This window comes from Lampris incognitus, chromosome 10 (assembly GCF_029633865.1).
Source record: "Lampris incognitus isolate fLamInc1 chromosome 10, fLamInc1.hap2, whole genome shotgun sequence".
Classification (NCBI taxonomy): Eukaryota; Metazoa; Chordata; class Actinopteri; order Lampriformes; family Lampridae; genus Lampris; species Lampris incognitus.
The window spans coordinates 29,278,077-29,295,171 of record NC_079220.1 but is presented as its reverse complement, the minus strand read 5'-3'; the positions used below and the strand labels follow the sequence as shown (position 1 = coordinate 29,295,171).

At 43.6% G+C, this 17,095-nt stretch overlaps 1 protein-coding gene across 1 annotated transcript in view; it reads right to left on the bottom strand.

Annotated features, from left to right (window-relative positions):
* The window catches only part of kcnh4a (potassium voltage-gated channel, subfamily H (eag-related), member 4a), a 54,272-nt gene that overhangs the window by 35,590 nt on the left and 1,587 nt on the right, over positions 1-17,095 (bottom strand). Inside the window, exons 2-4 of the mRNA XM_056288384.1 lie at positions 911-1,144; positions 522-653; positions 176-309 (exon numbers count right to left, since the gene is read on the bottom strand). Of these exons, the coding sequence (XP_056144359.1) occupies positions 176-309; positions 522-653; positions 911-1,144 (500 nt within the window). The remainder of the gene's footprint in view (positions 1-175; positions 310-521; positions 654-910; positions 1,145-17,095) is intronic.

Genomic DNA, 17,095 nt, shown 5'->3' with positions numbered 1-17,095 from the left:
ACACACATCCTTTCAGGTATTAATAGAGCATGTCATATGTTACTCACTGTTAAATAATGAGTAAATAAATGATCAGATTTTGAATTGTCATCCTAAGAAACATGAGCATAGTATGTCAAATACAACAGATTGGACCGTGTCCTCGGATCTCCCCATGCCAACAGACTGAACTCACTTTGGCCAGCTTGCCCTCGCCTCTCTTGGAGAACAGGTTGGTCAGGTGGTACAGAACGGTCCTCCCTCTCTCCCGGGCTTGGGAAAAAACAGATCCGTTGCTTTTCCTGCTCTGTAGGGTGCCCTCGGACAACTCTGTTTGAAATAATAGCCATGAATCTCCACCACAGTGATAACTATGCTACCTGATACTCCATTAAGGTCTGCATCCGATGAGCAGGACCATCAATTATTCAGATGAGATCAAATGAATGCCATTCTGCTGTTGAAATGACATAAAATCTGCTATCATCCATTAACTCTGCTACTGTTGATGGCTAGGGGCTGCGTCCACAGGCCAGGCTTACCATCTCTCCTGCTGTTGGGATGGCTTTTCTCGTATGAATCACTGATGTCTTTGAAGGAGAACAGGAACAAAACCACCTCGCTTTTCTCATTTTTAATTGGCACGATGTCCACAAGGCACCAAAATGGATTTCCTGAGGGAGAGGTGAATAAAAAAAGTTATCATACAGCTTTGGAGGTGATGAACCGAGACAAGTCTAGCAAATCTTCCAACCAAATTATGGTTGGATTTTGTTACATTATTTACACTGGAATATCATCGAGAGAGAGAGAGAGAGAGAGAGAGTGAGAGAGAGTGTGTGTGTGCGCACGCGCACCCGTTTTATATTTTTTTGCACATGAATACATCTTTTCTTTTTCTTTTTTTTTTTTGCATGAACATGTTCCTCACCGTTCTTCCTGTAGAAGCGTACTTCGCCCCGGTACTCCTGCTGGCTCTCCAGAGCCTTCTCCACCTGCTGGGTCACCCTGTCGCTGGTCTCAGCCCCATGGAGGAAGCGGCAGGTGCAGGTCTTCTGCATCACCTCCGTCCTCACAAACCCTGTCAGTTCGCAGAAGCCGTCGGAGCAGTACACGATGGGGAAGCCATGTCTACCCTGAGCATTCCCGAGCAGAAAGTTGCTGTCTGTGAAAGGAAAAGGGGAATAAAACCATGCAAAAGAAAAAACTAGGGATGCACGTAAAACCACGGGGGGGGGGGGGGCTTTGAGGCGATAGGGTAAATAACAGTGCCCATATACTGCATTGTCTGCTATAGTCTGAAGTTAGTAAGATTTGGACATTTTACAACTGGAAATTTTGTTTTTAAACAAGTATCAGGAACTAAGAACACTTTGTCATTTCATGTACACAAGTACATGAAATTAACTATCGTTTCCCCCAGCCCCACAGCAGTGCAACACAAAGACAAAAATACATATCCAAAAACTACAAGGACACACTATCCAAACTAACTCATATATCTGAACACATATATCCAAACTAAACAACAAAAAAAATCACTGTCCAAGGGAATGAACGCCAGCCAGGATGACTGTCGGAACTGCCGGTCTGCATGGGCTAGCAGTTAGCTTAGCCTGCCCCGCTTCCACGTTCTGTCAGACCACTCTCGGTGTTACCTCCTCAGGCACAGCTCCTGGCAGGGCCATGGTCCCTGGGCCCACAGGACGCGCAGACCAAGTTCTCCCAGCCAATCCAGCACCAGCTCTCCCAGCCATCAAATGTTTATGTTTATGTTTATTTATCGGGATCCCCATTAGCTGTGCCCTAAAGCAACGCTAGTCTTACTGGGGTCCACATAAAAACAATACATTTAATACATACATACATATATTTAAAAACAAGACAGCGAAAAAAAAAACAAACAAAAATAGCAAAAACCTACATTAAACTTTTCAGTACATATAAGTCATCATCCAACAGCGAACAGAAATACATAAATCATTCCAATGTACAAACTGTTGAAACCATCCAGGCTATAGAATTCAGTTTGAATCACACCTTACCCTGTCTTGTGTGTGTGTGTGTGTGTGTGTGTGTGTGTGTGTGTGTGTGTGTGTGTGTGTGTGTGTGTGTGTGTGTGTGTGTGTGTGTGTGTGTGTGTGTGTGCGTGTGTGTAATATGTGTACATATGACCATGTATTTTGCATCCTACAAATATAACATTCCAAGCTGTTTCTTTATTTGCTTTATTTGCTTTTTAAATCTTGATTTCTGTGTCAATTTAGTCATTGGCAGTGGTAAGGAATTCCATGCTTTCATTGATCTACACTACCGTTCAAAAGTTTGGGATCACCCAAACAATTTTGTGTTTTCCATGAAAAGTCACACTTATTCACCACCATATGTTGTGAAATGAATAGAAAATAGAGTCAAGACATTGACAAGGTTAGAAATAATGATTTGTATTTGAAATAAGATTTTTTTTACATCAAACTTTGCTTTCGTCAAAGAATCCTCCATTTGCAGCAATTACAGCATTGCAGACCTTTGGCATTCTAGCTGTTAATTTGTTGAGGTAATCTGGAGAAATTGCACCCCACGCTTCCAGAAGCAGCTCCCACAAGTTGGATTGGTTGGATGGGCACTTCTTTGAGCAGATTGAGTTTCTGGAGCATCACATTTGTGGGGTCAATTAAACGCTCAAAATGGCCAGAAAAAGAGAACTTTCATCTGAAACTCGACAGTCTATTCTTGTTCTTCGAAATGAAGGCTATTCCATACGAGAAATTGCTAAGAAATTGAAGATTTCCTACACCGGTGTGTACTACTCCCTTCAGAGGACAGCACAAACAGGCTCTAACCAGAGTAGAAAAAGAAGTGGGAGGCCGCGTTGCACAACTGAGCAAGAAGATAAGTACATTAGAGTCTCTAGTTTGAGAAACAGACGCCTCACAGGTCCCCAACTGGCATCTTCATTAAATAGTACCTGTTAGAGCCTGTTTGTGCTGTCCTCTGAAGGGAGTAGTACACACCGGTGTAGGAAATCTTCAATTTCTTAGCAATTTCTCGCATGGAATAGCCTTCATTTCGAAGAACAAGAATAGACTGTCGAGTTTCAGATGAAAGTTCTCTTTTTCTGGCCATTTTGAGCGTTTAATTGACCCCACAAATGTGATGCTCCAGAAACTCAATCTGCTCAAAGAAGTGCCCATCCAACCAATCCAACTTGTGGGAGCTGCTTCTGGAAGCGTGGGGTGCAATTTCTCCAGATTACCTCAACAAATTAACAGCTAGAATGCCAAAGGTCTGCAATGCTGTAATTGCTGCAAATGGAGGATTCTTTGACGAAAGCAAAGTTTGATGTAAAAAAAATCTTATTTCAAATACAAATCATTATTTCTAACCTTGTCAATGTCTTGACTCTATTTTCTATTCATTTCACAACATATGGTGGTGAATAAGTGTGACTTTTCATGGAAAACACAAAATTGTTTGGGTGATCCCAAACTTTTGAACGGTAGTGTATATTCTACTGTACGCTTCAGAAAATTAGTGTTTGGCTTAGGAAGTGAAAACTGACCTTCTGTTGCCTGTCTAGTGGCATATGTATACAGTATATGATTCTTAATTGTATTTTAACTGATTGTACTGATATAATGGAGTTTTGTATTGCAAAACCTTCCATATTAAAGATAGAAGTGCAGCATTCATTCTGTCCTCAACTTTTAACCATTGTAGACAGAAGTGCATGCTGTTGATGTTCATATTGTATGGACATTGGAGAGCAAGGCATGCCGCCTTGTTCTGCACCAAGTGGAGTTTGCTTAAATCTTTTTTCGTGGCATTTGCCCATATTATTTGGCAATAGTCAAGCTGTGAGAGAACAATAGTGTTTATTACCATTTTAGTCAATTCTGGTGTAAGGTATTTTCTGCATCGCCTTACCACTGCCATTGCCTTACCCATTCTGTTTACAACAATGTCAATGTGTTTTGACCAGGACAGCTTATTGCCAAGAATGATGCCCAGGAGCTTAGTTTCCTTTACTTGTTGGATTGGTGTTTTATTTATAGAGAGTTTTAGCTCTGGCTCTTTCCTAAGAGAATGATTTGAACCAAATATAATGCTTTTTGTTTTAGTTGCGTTAAGTATCAGTTTGTTTTCAAAGACCCATTTCCCAATTATATCTAGTTCCCTATTCAAGATGACATTTAACTCAGCAGGTGATGTTGCTGATGCATCCACTGTAGTGTCATCTGCATTCATCATTAATTTAGCATCTTTTCGTACAAGAGGTAAATCATTTGTAAAAATGGAGTACATAAGTGGACCTAGGCAGCTTCCTTGAGGAATTCCAAACTCTATAGATACACTATCTGAGTAATCTCCATTAAAGAAGATTCTGTGATCTATGCATCAAATAACTTTCCATCCAGGCCATTGCAGATGGTCTGAAACCATAAGACTTCAGCTTTTCAAGAAGGAGTTTGGGGTTAATTACATCAAATGCTGCTGTAAAATCTAATAGGACTGCACCACAGATAATTTTGCTGTCCAAATCTTTGTACCAGTCATCTGCCACTTAAGCTAGAGCTGTACATGTAGAATGTCCCTTTCTATAGGCATGCTGAAAATCTGTTATCAGATTATTTGCTGAGAAGTATTCTTGTATTTGATCAAAAATTGCCTTCTCAAGGATCTTACTTATAGCTGATAGCAAGCTTATGGGGCGGCTGTTATGGCCACTAAATGATGTTTTCTTATCTTTCGGCAATGGTATGACTTTTGCTTCCTTCCAAGCTTGTGGAAAGATCAATTGTTTCAGGCTGGTATTCATTAATTTACAGATAGGGTGTGCAATGTAATTAACAGCTATTCGAATCAGTTTATCATCTTTATTATCAATTCCTGGTTGTTTGTCATTACATGTTAACTTAATTAATTTTTCAACTGTTTTTGTTTTTAGTTCATTAAACTCAAAATGACATGGTTTATCTCTCATATAATTTTTTATGCTAAAAATGGATAAACTATTATCTGTCCCATGTGATAATTCTTTCCTTAATTCATATACCTTGCTTCTGAAATAGTCATTTAAATAATTTGCAATTTATTTGGGTTTAGTAATAAAGGTGCCTCCGCAATCAATATAGGCGGGTTGTAAAGATGAGTTTCGTCCCATTATACTGTTCAGTGTACTCCAAAGCTTTTTCCCATCATTCCTTGTTCTGCTTAACTGTAGAGCATAATATTGTTTCTTTCTCTTTTGGTTGAGCTTTGTAACATAATTCCTTAATTTACAGTATTTCTGTCTGTCAATTATACTACCATTTTTTTGTTCAATTTCCTTTGCCTTATCCCTCAAGGACATGTTGTCCTTTAACTCCTTGTCGACCCATGGTGCTCTATGAGTTCTCACCGTCAGTTTTCTAACAGGTGCTTGCTTGTCCATGACTGGTTGAAACTTTTTAAGAAAGACTTCTAGTGCTCCATCTGATTCCTTTTCATCATAAATGGTTGACCAACATATGTTACTAACATCTTCCAGGAAGGCTTCCTGAGAGAACCTCCTGTATGACCTTTTGTACACAACTTTTGGTTTAGCTTTGGGTACTTTACTTTTCTTGGCAATCGCTGCTACATTGTGATTGCTACAACCTATTGGAACGGATACTGCCTTGGTGTAAAAATCCTTTTCACTCAAAAAAATATGATCGATACAAGATGATGTGTTGATACCCCTATTGTTAATATCTAATCTAGTTGGTTGTGTTACCATTTGTTTCAAACAACATGCCTCAGTTATGGTGATCAATTGATGTTTTAAGGGACATATGTGTGATAGCCAGTCAATATTTAAATCTCCTGTAAAAACAACTTCCATATTCAGTTCACATACCTTATCCAGATTCTCGCCTATAACATCTAAATGATAATGATTTGAGCTTGGTGGCCTGTAACAGCAGCCCAATAAAATTGATTTAATATGGGGCACATTAACCTGAAGCCACAATACCTCAATTTCCTTACACATAATGTCCTCCCTAACTTTCACTGGAATATGATTTTGAACATAACAGGCAACTCCACCTCCATACATATTTCTGTCCTTTCTGTATAGATTATATCCTAGTATGGTCAGAGCATCATCATCAAATGTCTCATCCAAATGTGTTTCAGAAAGATCAAGTATATGAATTGTGTTTGAAAACAACGGATCAGCAATTTCATTCAATTTGTTCCTCAAGCTACAAATATTCAGATGAGCAATTTTCAAACTTTTCTTTGGAAGTAGAGTAGCAATAGACATGAGATATGAAATGCATTTTCTACTATATCTTTACTGTTATATGTTGTGTGTTTGTGCATATTGTCCTTGTTGTGGGTTCTGAGTTCCTTCTTCCTTAATGCTGTTTGTGAATAATGAGTTTGTCATACCTTAGAAATGCAACGTCCCCTCTTTCTCTGGCAGCTTTCATTTTAGGCAGCAGCTCCTTTCTCTTCTGGTGAACTGAATCGGGATAGTCCTCATTTATAAAAATGTTCGATCCTTTCAGCATTTTTGCTTTGCTCAAAATTGTGTCCCTGTCCTTAATTCTTAAAAAACTTCACTATTAGAGGTCGAGGTCGCTGTCTGCCTGGGCCGCTGAAGACAAAACTTGGACGCAGACTTGGACACAGACAATGATGACAAAACTTGGACGCAGACATGGACAAAGACACTGCATGGACAGTATTAGGTGAGGCAACCGCAAACCTGAATTCGCGCCACCATCTTCCCGCACCGGTACTGGGTGAGGCTGCTGTAAATGTGAATTCATGCCATCATCTTCCCACCACCAATTATGTGTGTACAAAGTACACAACAAGTGGTTGAAATGTATCCTCAACAGGTTCAATGTTTCAGCAACAGCCACGGCTAACGCTAGGTAGCTAACGGTGAACCTAGTCATTTGGATAAAAGCATGTCTTGACGTAATTGTTTCTCTGGCCTTATGCTCTGGGACATTCTGTGCGAAATCAGTTTAGTCCCCGCAGAGCTTGCTGAAATTATGCCTTTAAAGTGTGCCAGTACGTGTGTTACGTCCGGGATCTGTGTGGGGAGCCATCTGACGCCATGGGGAGGCTCCCAGGTAGGGCCAAGAAATTAGCCTGTGAATCATGATTTAATTTTGATGAACCTATTTTAGCAGATTACACAGACATGCACGTATACATTGCAACACTCAAGCAAACGTTTCCCTCTCCCTGTTTTTATTACGCTTAAATTTATACACGTGTCCTTTGTTCATCTGTCTTTCAGTTTGCTGTTAAGGTGAAATAAGGATAAACTGTTGTGAACACACTGGAGAGACTGAGGACCACACTGCACAGTTGGAGCCTGCTCTGGTGCATAGGCAAATATTAACTGCTTCTTTATATAGATGAGAACTCATTCCTCCACAAATATGAACTCATTTCCATATGCATTGTTTACATGGGAGATTGATTTCTTAATCCCACAATAACAGAAGATGAGACACCACATGAACTGCACTCTACAGCTGCATTTGTGTTTCCATAACAGCAAAGAGGCAGACGGACGTTACCAGATGTTTACTGTACAAAGTGTTTAAGTGCACATTCTTCCAACACATGAGTGAAAGAAATCAGCTGTGGACGAAAGAATGGGCTTACACTTGGAGCAAAAGTGAATACAATGTTCATTCTTGCCTTTCCAATTGCAACAGATAGAACCTTCCATCCATCCATCCGCTAACCAAACCGCTTATCCTGCTCTCAGGGTCGCGGGGATGCTGGAGCCTATCCCAGCAGTCAATGGGCGGCAGGTGGGGAGACACCCTGGACAGGCCACCAGTCCATCACCCCCCCCACACACACACACACGCACACACACACACACCTAAGGACAATGTTTAGCTATGAAGGTCTTGGTAAGACCAAGTTAACGAGATAGCACTTACTCTAACTTTGGAGTGTCCTTTTTAAAACTAATAAAGGGCGTCCGGGTAGTGTAGCGGTCTATTCCGCTGCCTGCTAACATGGGGATCACCGGTTCGAATTCCCTTTCCATGTTACTTCCGGCTTAGTCGGGTGTCCCTATATCAGCAACCAGAGGTGGACAACCTGGCTTCAGAAAGTAAAAGTCCTGCCACGTATTTGTTCCGCCCACACACTATACCAGCTGAATATGATTAGCGCAACTCTTCAGCCGGGTAGAGGGAAATCGCCTTGTTTAGTGAATGGCTAGAACAAATACATGGTCGGACTTTTACTTTCTGAAAATGGACCTATCGCTCAGTCCCGCCCCTCAAACGCAGACGAGCCAATGGCAGTGTAGTACCAAATGCACGCGAGAGCTCACTCGGACATCTACAGCTAACGACTCTATTAAGTAGCATCAGAAGTCGTGGTTTTTGTGATGTTTTATGGATATACACTACCGTTCAAAAGTTTGGGATCACATTGAAATGTCCATATTTTTGAAGGAAAAGCACTGTACTTTTCAATGAAGATAACTTTAAACTAGTCTTAACTTTAAAGAAATACACTCTATACATTGCTAATGTGGTAAATGACTATTCTAGCTGCAAATGTCTGGTTTTTGGTGCAATATCTACATAGGTGTATAGAGGCCCATTTCAAGCAACTATCACTCCAGTGTTCTAATGGTACAATGTGTTTGCTCATTGGCTCAGAAGGCTAATTGATGATTAGAAAACCCTTGTGCAATCATGTTCACACATCTGAAAACAGTTTAGCTCGTTACAGAAGCTACAAAACTGACCTTCCTTTGAGCAGATTGAGTTTCTGGAGCATCACATTTGTGGGGTCAATTAAACGCTCAAAATGGCCAGAAAAAGAGAACTTTCATCTGAAACTCGACAGTCTATTCTTGTTCTTAGAAATGAAGGCTATTCCATGCGAGAAATTGCTAAGAAATTGAAGATTTCCTACACCGGTGTGTACTACTCCCTTCAGAGGACAGCACAAACAGGCTCTAACCAGAGTAGAAAAAGAAGTGGGAGGCCGCGTTGCACAACTGAGCAAGAAGATAAGTACATTAGAGTCTCTAGTTTGAGAAACAGACGCCTCACAGGTCCCCAACTGGCATCTTCATTAAATAGTACCCGCAAAACACCAGTGTCAACATCTACAGTGAAGAGGCGGCTGCGGGATTCTGGGCTTCAGGGCAGAGTGGCAAAGAAAAAGCCATATCTGAGACTGACCAATAAAAGAAAAAGATTAAGATGGGCAAAAGAACACAGACATTGGACAGAGGAAGACTGGAAAAAAGTGTTGTGGACGGATGAATCCAAGTTTGAGGTGTTTGGATCACAAAGAAGAACGTTTGTGAGACGCAGAACAAATGAAAAGATGCTGGAAGAATGCCTGACGCCATCTGTTAAGCATGGTGGAGGTAATGTGATGGTCTGGGGTTGCTTTGGTGCTGGTAAGGTGGGAGATTTGTACAGGGTAAAAGGGATTCTGAATAAGGAAGGCTATCACTCCATTTTGCAACGCCATGCCATACCCAGTGGACAGCGCTTGATTGGAGCCAATTTCATCCTACAACAGGACAATGACCCTAAACACACCTCCAAATTGTGCAAGAACTATTTAGAGCAGAAGCAGGCAGCTGGTATTCTATCGGTAATGGAGTGGCCAGCGCAGTCACCAGATCTGAACCCCATTGAGCTGTTGTGGGAGCAGCTTGACCGTATGGTACGCAAGAAGTGCCCATCCAACCAATCCAACTTGTGGGAGCTGCTTCTGGAAGCGTGGGGTGCAATTTCTCCAGATTACCTCAACAAATTAACAGCTAGAATGCCAAAGGTCTGCAATGCTGTAATTGCTGCAAATGGAGGATTCTTTGACGAAAGCAAAGTTTGATGTAAAAAAAATCTTATTTCAAATACAAATCATTATTTCTAACCTTGTCAATGTCTTGACTCTATTTTCTATTCATTTCACAACATATGGTGGTGAATAAGTGTGACTTTTCATGGAAAACACAAAATTGTTTGGGTGATCCCAAACTTTTGAACGGTAGTGTAAGTTGAACAAAAATGGTCAAACGATGTGCATGGGGTACATGCAACACTGATGGGAGGTATCCTGAGAGGACGGGATATATAATATATAATGGGATAAAATATACAGTATATTTTATCCCATTTCCCAAACCAAAACAAGACAGAGCCAAATGTGTCCAGTGGATTAAGCTGTGTGGCAGACCACACAGTCAACTCAAAGTAACGAAGATAAACAAGGATGTCTACATTTGTTCTAAGGTAAGGCAAGGTTGTGTTGTGTAGTTTTGACACCGATAGCTGCCATTGTAACTCTAGTCAGCCCGGGTAGCTTGTCCGAGTTAGCAACAGTAACTAAGGGGGCGTGGCTTAGCGATAGGTCCATTGGCCGTGTCTACAGGTGGGAAGCCGGATGTGGGTGTGTGTCCTGATCGCTGCACTAGCGCCTCCTCTGGTCGGTCGGGGCGCCTGTTCAGGGGGGAAGGGGAACTGGGGGGGGGGGCGTGATACTTCCACACGCTACGTCCCCCTGGTGAAACTCCTCACTGTCAGGTGAAAAGAAGCGGCTGGCGACTCCACATGTATCAAAGGAGGCATGGGGTAGGCTGCAGCCCTCCCCGGATCGGCAGAGTGGATGGAGCAGAGACTCGGAAAGTGGGGTAATTGGCCAAGTACAACTGGGGAGAAAAAGCGGGGGAAAAGCCACAAAAAAAAAAAAAAACCCCAAAAAAATCAAAATAATAAAGCCCTCTGAGAGGGTAAGTGTGATTTAAAGAAATATAAACTTTTATGTAATAATGGGCAGCACGGTGACGCAGTGGTTAGTGCGGTCACCTCACAGCAAGAAGGTCCTGGGTTCGAGCCTCAGGGTAGTCCAACCTTGGTGGGTCATCCCGGGTCGTCCTCTGTGTGGAGTTTGCATGTTCTCCCTGTGTCTGTGTGGGTTTCCTCCGGGGGCTCCGGTTTCCTCCCACAGTCCAAAGACATGTAAGTCAGGTGAATTGGCCGTACTAGATTGTCCCTAGGTATGAATGAATGTGTGTGTGTGTGTGTGGTGTGGCGGTGGGGTGTGGTGTGGGGTGGAGTGGGGTGGAGTTGGGTGGGGGGGCCTGTGATGGCCTAGCGGCCTGTCCAGGGTGTCTCCCCGTCTGCCACCCAATGACTGCTGGGATAGGCTGCAGCATCCCCGCGACCCTGAGAGCAGGATAAGCGATTCAGATAATGGATGGATGGACATGTGATAATGTAGAGGCAGGCACAATAGCCTGAATCAGGTAGGCTATGTCTCATTAACCTTCTTAAAAATACATTGCCCATATTTAATAAATAAAACTCATTTTGAAATACAAGGAGAGATAGAAGGTAAAGACCTGGCTGAGAGATAGAAGGTAAAGACCTGGCTTTTATAAATCATGTCCTTCTGTGACTTCTGCTCAATAATTAGTGAAGGCGTCAAAGGAGAACAGACAACACACCAGAATATTAAAGAAGCTTTATCAATCTTCTTCAAGTTAAGCGGGGCATCATAGCCATGTGTCTGATTGCACCAATACAGGAAAGAAAAAAAAAGACCTCATCTTGATCTTAGTTCCCAACCTTTCTGTATTAATCATGTATTTATTATAATAATAATAAAAAAGAACAAACAGGATCTCAGTATAACAACACACAGTTAAAGTTGTGTGAGTTAGGTAATCCCCATTGTGGTGCCATTATTCGTTACGCAAACAATTTGCAGCTGGGGGATGAACTGCCCTTCTGCGGTTCACAAACCATCCTATTACATTTTGTACAATAGACGGCATTCAAAGATCTATTGCGAAGAGATGAATTCCCCTCTCTCAGTGTATGTCCACACTCAATTGTCTCTAAATAAGCCCCGGAAGCCCTGCATTATGTAGCTACACAGAAATATTCTGCAAGCACAAAATGGGTGACATATTTGAGTTCAATTAGACTGAATTTCAAGCAAGTTGTTTGCTTGACTGTACTGCACAGCTGTGTGTAATGAAAGTTCAAAAGGTGCAGGTTTTTCATTCCTCCGAAATCCAAGAAACTCAATACGTAGAGAATATCAAACATGAGTTTGCCCCCCACCATCAAAAAGACATGCATGTTAGGGTTAGTACTCCTGTCTGTGCCCCTGACCGAGGCATGGCAAGATGAACTGGAGTTGGTTCCCGGGTGCTACACAGCGGCTGCCCGCTGCTCTTAGCCACACAGCTAGGGTGGATTAAATGAGGAGCATAATTTCCCCACGGGGATTATTAAAGTATATCAAAAAAAATTTTTTTTGTACATTTCTTGGAATACTGGCTTCTCAAGGGTTTAGGACATTTTAATGTATTTTTGCACACAAAGGAAATTTCCCCCAATCCCTTGTATTACCGTATCAATGCTATTACCATTCTGTGCTGTAATGACTGAATAAATTATTCATCTAAATGTAGACTACATTCATCCCCTCAGAGGAGATAAGAGATTGTATATTTTTGGTGTATAAATTTAATCCCAACCCAAGCCTCGGTGATGTAAAGATTGCTTTGCTCCAAGATCTTTGTGTGCTTTATATTGTACTTTTTGCCTACAGAAAGGGAGACATAAGAGCGTTATGATGACTTCTGAGCCACAAATATTGCACACACATTGTAAAGAGAGGGTCCATTGTGTCTGTACATTATATTTGTAAGGTGATAGCTAAAGTGTGACATAATTGATGAAGGTTTTAGCACAAGTTCAATCAGTAAGACATTTTCCTGCATCTTCAGGCTTTAAAACTGTGTGATGATAGCCATTCTGTAATTCCAAAGAGATTAAATGTATAGAATAGCCACTCCTATTGATAATACCAGTAGGTGGCTGTGAACAGCAGTGGAACCTATCTATAATAACCTCCAGACGGTTGACAAATGAAAGGACAAACGAACATAAAGTGTTGGAGTAAGGTGTTGGGCCACCATGACTGCCAAAACCTTTCCAATGCTCCTTGTCACATAGATTATACAAGTCTCTGAACTCTACTGGAGGGATTTACACCATTTTCATACTCATCAAATCATCAAACCATTCAGTGACCCCTCGTGCACTGTGGATGGGCCGACATGGGTGCAGCTGAGCAGCCCTCTCCACCCCTTGCTAGACAGAACTCTGAGGAAGGGTGAGGTGCTACAGTTCTGCCGCCAACCTCCTCCTTTTACTGACATTCTTCAGACCTCCCTCTCCACTCCTGCCGAGTGCGCAGCATTGGAGGAGGAAATAACCACACTTCTCTGCAAGGGAGCCACAACAACTGTGCCCCAGTCGGAGGCACGGAAGGGTTTCTTTTCCCCTTATTTCCTGGTTTCCAAGAACTCAGGGGACATGAGACCTATTTTGGATCTGCGCATCCTGAACGGCTACATTGTTCGAAGACTGTTTCGTATGCTGGTGGTCAAGCTGCTGTTGGAGTACATCCGGCCAGGCAACTGGATGACTGATCTGACCAAAGCATATTTCCATGTTCTCATTGTGCTGCATCACAGGAAGTTCATGCGTTTCACGGTGCGAGGACAGATCTATCAATATACATGTCTCCCGTTCAGTTACTCCCTAGTTCCGTGCTTATTCTCCAAATGCATGGTGATGGCGCTGGAACCAATCAGGGAGAAAGGGGTGAGACTCTTAACTTATACTGATGACTGGCTGATTCTCGCCGTGTGATGGCAGGAAGCGGGAGCCCATACAGCCCTGGTAATCCATCACGTCATGCAGCTGGGCTTTGCTATCAACCCACCACATTCAGGTCTTCACAGATGCCTCCCTGGCTGGCTGGGGAGGGACCCTCAGCCAGGCCAACATGGGGGCATGTGATCTGGCTCTCCTCACCACATAAATCTTCTGGAACTCACCCCGGTTAAGAAGGTGTTTCACCACTTCGCTCCACACCTGAGAGGAAAGCATGTCATGGTGAGGTCAGACTCCACCACGTTGGTGGCTTACTTGAACAGAGAAGGGGGCATCTGATCCCCGGCCCTGCACAGGATGACGGTCTCCATCCTGACATGGGCAGATTGCCATTTCCACTCACTCAAAGCCTGCCATGTTGTGGGGTCTCTCAATTTGGGGGCAAACAGGATGTCCAGAGGGAGCCCACTCCAGGAGGAATGTAGCCTCTCCCCAGACATAGCTGACCAAATCTAGCATAATTTTGGGTGACTCATTGCTGACCTGTTTGCGATCAGGAAGAACACCAAGTGCCCCCTGTGGTTTTCTCTATGAGTGACTGACGCCTCCCTGTTTGCGGTAGATGCATTAGCTCACCGAGTGTGGCCTTCTGGACTGCTGTACACATTTATGCTCCTGTGGCTGATGATGCAGTTGCTTCACAGGATTCAGACACAACATCTATTGGTGATAGTTGTGGCATCGGAGAGCCCAGGCGCCAGGTGGTTTCCGGACCTGGTTCAGCTGACAGTGGCGGGTCTGTGGCTGGACCCAAACCTGCCCAGTTCTGGGATGGCACCTCATGGTTTGGACGTTGAGAGGATGAGGTTGAGCTACATGGGCCTCCCTAAGAAGATGGTTGCAACTATTCAGAATGCGTGTTCCCCTTCCATCTCCAGGGCTTATTCTATGCACTGGCGGGTTTTTGTGGTCTAGTGCGAGGCCAGGAACCTCAATCCAGATTCCTACCCTTTGCAGGTTATTCTGCAGTTCTTACAGGACCTATTTGATGGTGGTCATGCTGCTTCAACCTTGGGGTTCATTGCAGCAGCAATGACAGTAGGCCATAATGGATTTGGCCACTTCACAATAGTAGCCACCCTTTGGCCAAGCGCTTCCTGATGGGGGTCCATAGGCTGAGGCCCCCTACTCAACACCTTGTTCCTCAGTGGGACCTGCAGATGGTTTTTAGATGGGTTCGTTGGCCCGCTGTTTGGCCAGGCAGACTTGGAGCTTTTATCTATCAAGATGGCTATTCTCTTGGCTCTTACTTCAGACAAGAGAGTGAGGGGTCTGTGTGCTTTGTGGATACATCCCTCCTGCATGTCTGTCAGTCACGACAAGGGGTCAGTGGAATTTCACCCCAACCTGTCCTTCTGGCTGAAGGTCATCACCTCCTCATTCAGGTCGAGGGTCATCTGTCTGAGAGTGTTCTTTCCTCCTCCTCATGCTGAAAAGGAGGAGGAGCATCTCCACATCGTGTCCAGTGAGGGCACTTTGTTGTTATGTGGAGTACTCGGCGACAGTCAGGAAATCCAACCGACTGTTTGTCTATCATGGCGGTTGGGCTCAGGGGGCTCCTCTGTCTGTGCAACAGCTTGCTCACTGGATTTGCGATGTAATCTGCAAGAGTTACGATGTTATGGGCTATCCCGGCCCTGCAGGTCTCAGGGTGCACTCTATTAGGGGCATTGCATCCTCGATAGCACTTTTCAGGGAGTGTCTGTGGAAGACATCTGCTTGGTGGCTTCCTGGTCTTCCACTTCAACCTTCATACAGTTATATGTCAGGGATATGACTGCAGACTCAGTACCCCATGTGGTGCTCATTGCAAGGTCAAGGGGGCCTTGTCTTCAGTTGACTGACAAGTCAGCTGTGCCAAGCCCTCGGCGCTCGGGTGGGTTTCTGAAGTACGATACGAGACCCTCAGGTGGGGCAGTGCTCAACCATTGGACTGCTGTTGTGGTGTAGTATGGCACAAGAACTTCAGACAGGGCAGTAATCTACCGTTGGACTGCTGCTGTGTAGGGTGTTATGTGGTTGGTGTCTGACTAGTGTCAGTCGGGCCCAGCTGGGAGTACATTCATCCCTAACGGCCTTCGCCTAAGTTGTGACCAACAGCAAAGCCCATTAGAGGGCGGAGCACATATGACAGAGACATAGTAGTTACCCTGGATGTAACGCCAGTTCTATGAGTACGTGTGTAACCCTCTAACCTCTAGCCCAGCTGGTCCCAGTCTTTGTTGCTGCGTTCAAAGTGAGACGAGCTGCGGAAACACTGGGGTTGTGGTGGGGCACTGTGTGGCTCCAACCACTTGATTAGGTGGTGAGAGAAATTATCTGTCTCAGGTGCCGAGGCAGAGCCTCAAACGGCAAACCAATGACAAAGCCCGTTAAGAGGGCTCGTACGTACTCATAAAACTACAGTTACATCCAGGGTAACAACTATTTCTCAATGTTGCCTGTCTCCTCCGAAATCTGCATATGTGCAGCATGCGCTGATCATGTGTGTAGATACGCAAGCGTGGAACAACATCACTAATGTGAAACCTCGCGGCGGGGTGAGGCAATCTACTCAGGCACGGTACGAAGCAATCGTACCTAATGTGAAAACACCCTGAGAAAAGGTATGTAACGCTTTGCAGCTGCTGCTATTGTATGTGTATATGTATGTGTCCAAGGGGGAATCAGTTTGTGTATCTCACTGAATTGATTTATTCACGCAGAACATGGGACAGGTTCACACAGCATTCTGCTGTCTGGAGGGAGCATGACTCAGTCTGGTGAGGAGAGCATTCTGGTGTCTGAATGTCTGTAGTCTCTGAACTGTGGCGGGATTCAGACAAATAGCGTTGAAATGATAAGATCATAACTGGCACACTAGGATGAAATTCAATCTAGGAGCAGCAAAGCTGTCAATACTTAAAATAAATAGAATGAAACTAACCCGCTAAAATCCCGTAGGCCAAATGATTACTCCTAAGCGTAATAAAGACAATTGAAAAAATTCAAGGCAAACATACTGCATTTGCAGTATTTCATCGGCTATTCATGGATTAATACAAGACTTGTATTTGTAGTGCATGCCCAGTTCATATCTCAGCTCAGGAGATGTGGGGGAATGGAAACTTTAGTTATTTCTGTTATGATTAGAGGCGAACCGTAACACAGACATGGAATTAAGTATTGTAAAAGGGGTTTATTGTAGGAATCAAGGGGATTGAGGATGGCAGGCAAGGCAGAATGAGAGAGGTGATGGTGGCTGGTAAAGCTGAGCAGAGCAGGATGAGGAAGTGAGCATGGCTGGCTGGGAATAAGACAGACAGACCGGAGAGTAGTAAACCTGAAAACAGTAAATACAGGTAATGTGAATAACTCCGAATATGCAATTGCAGCGC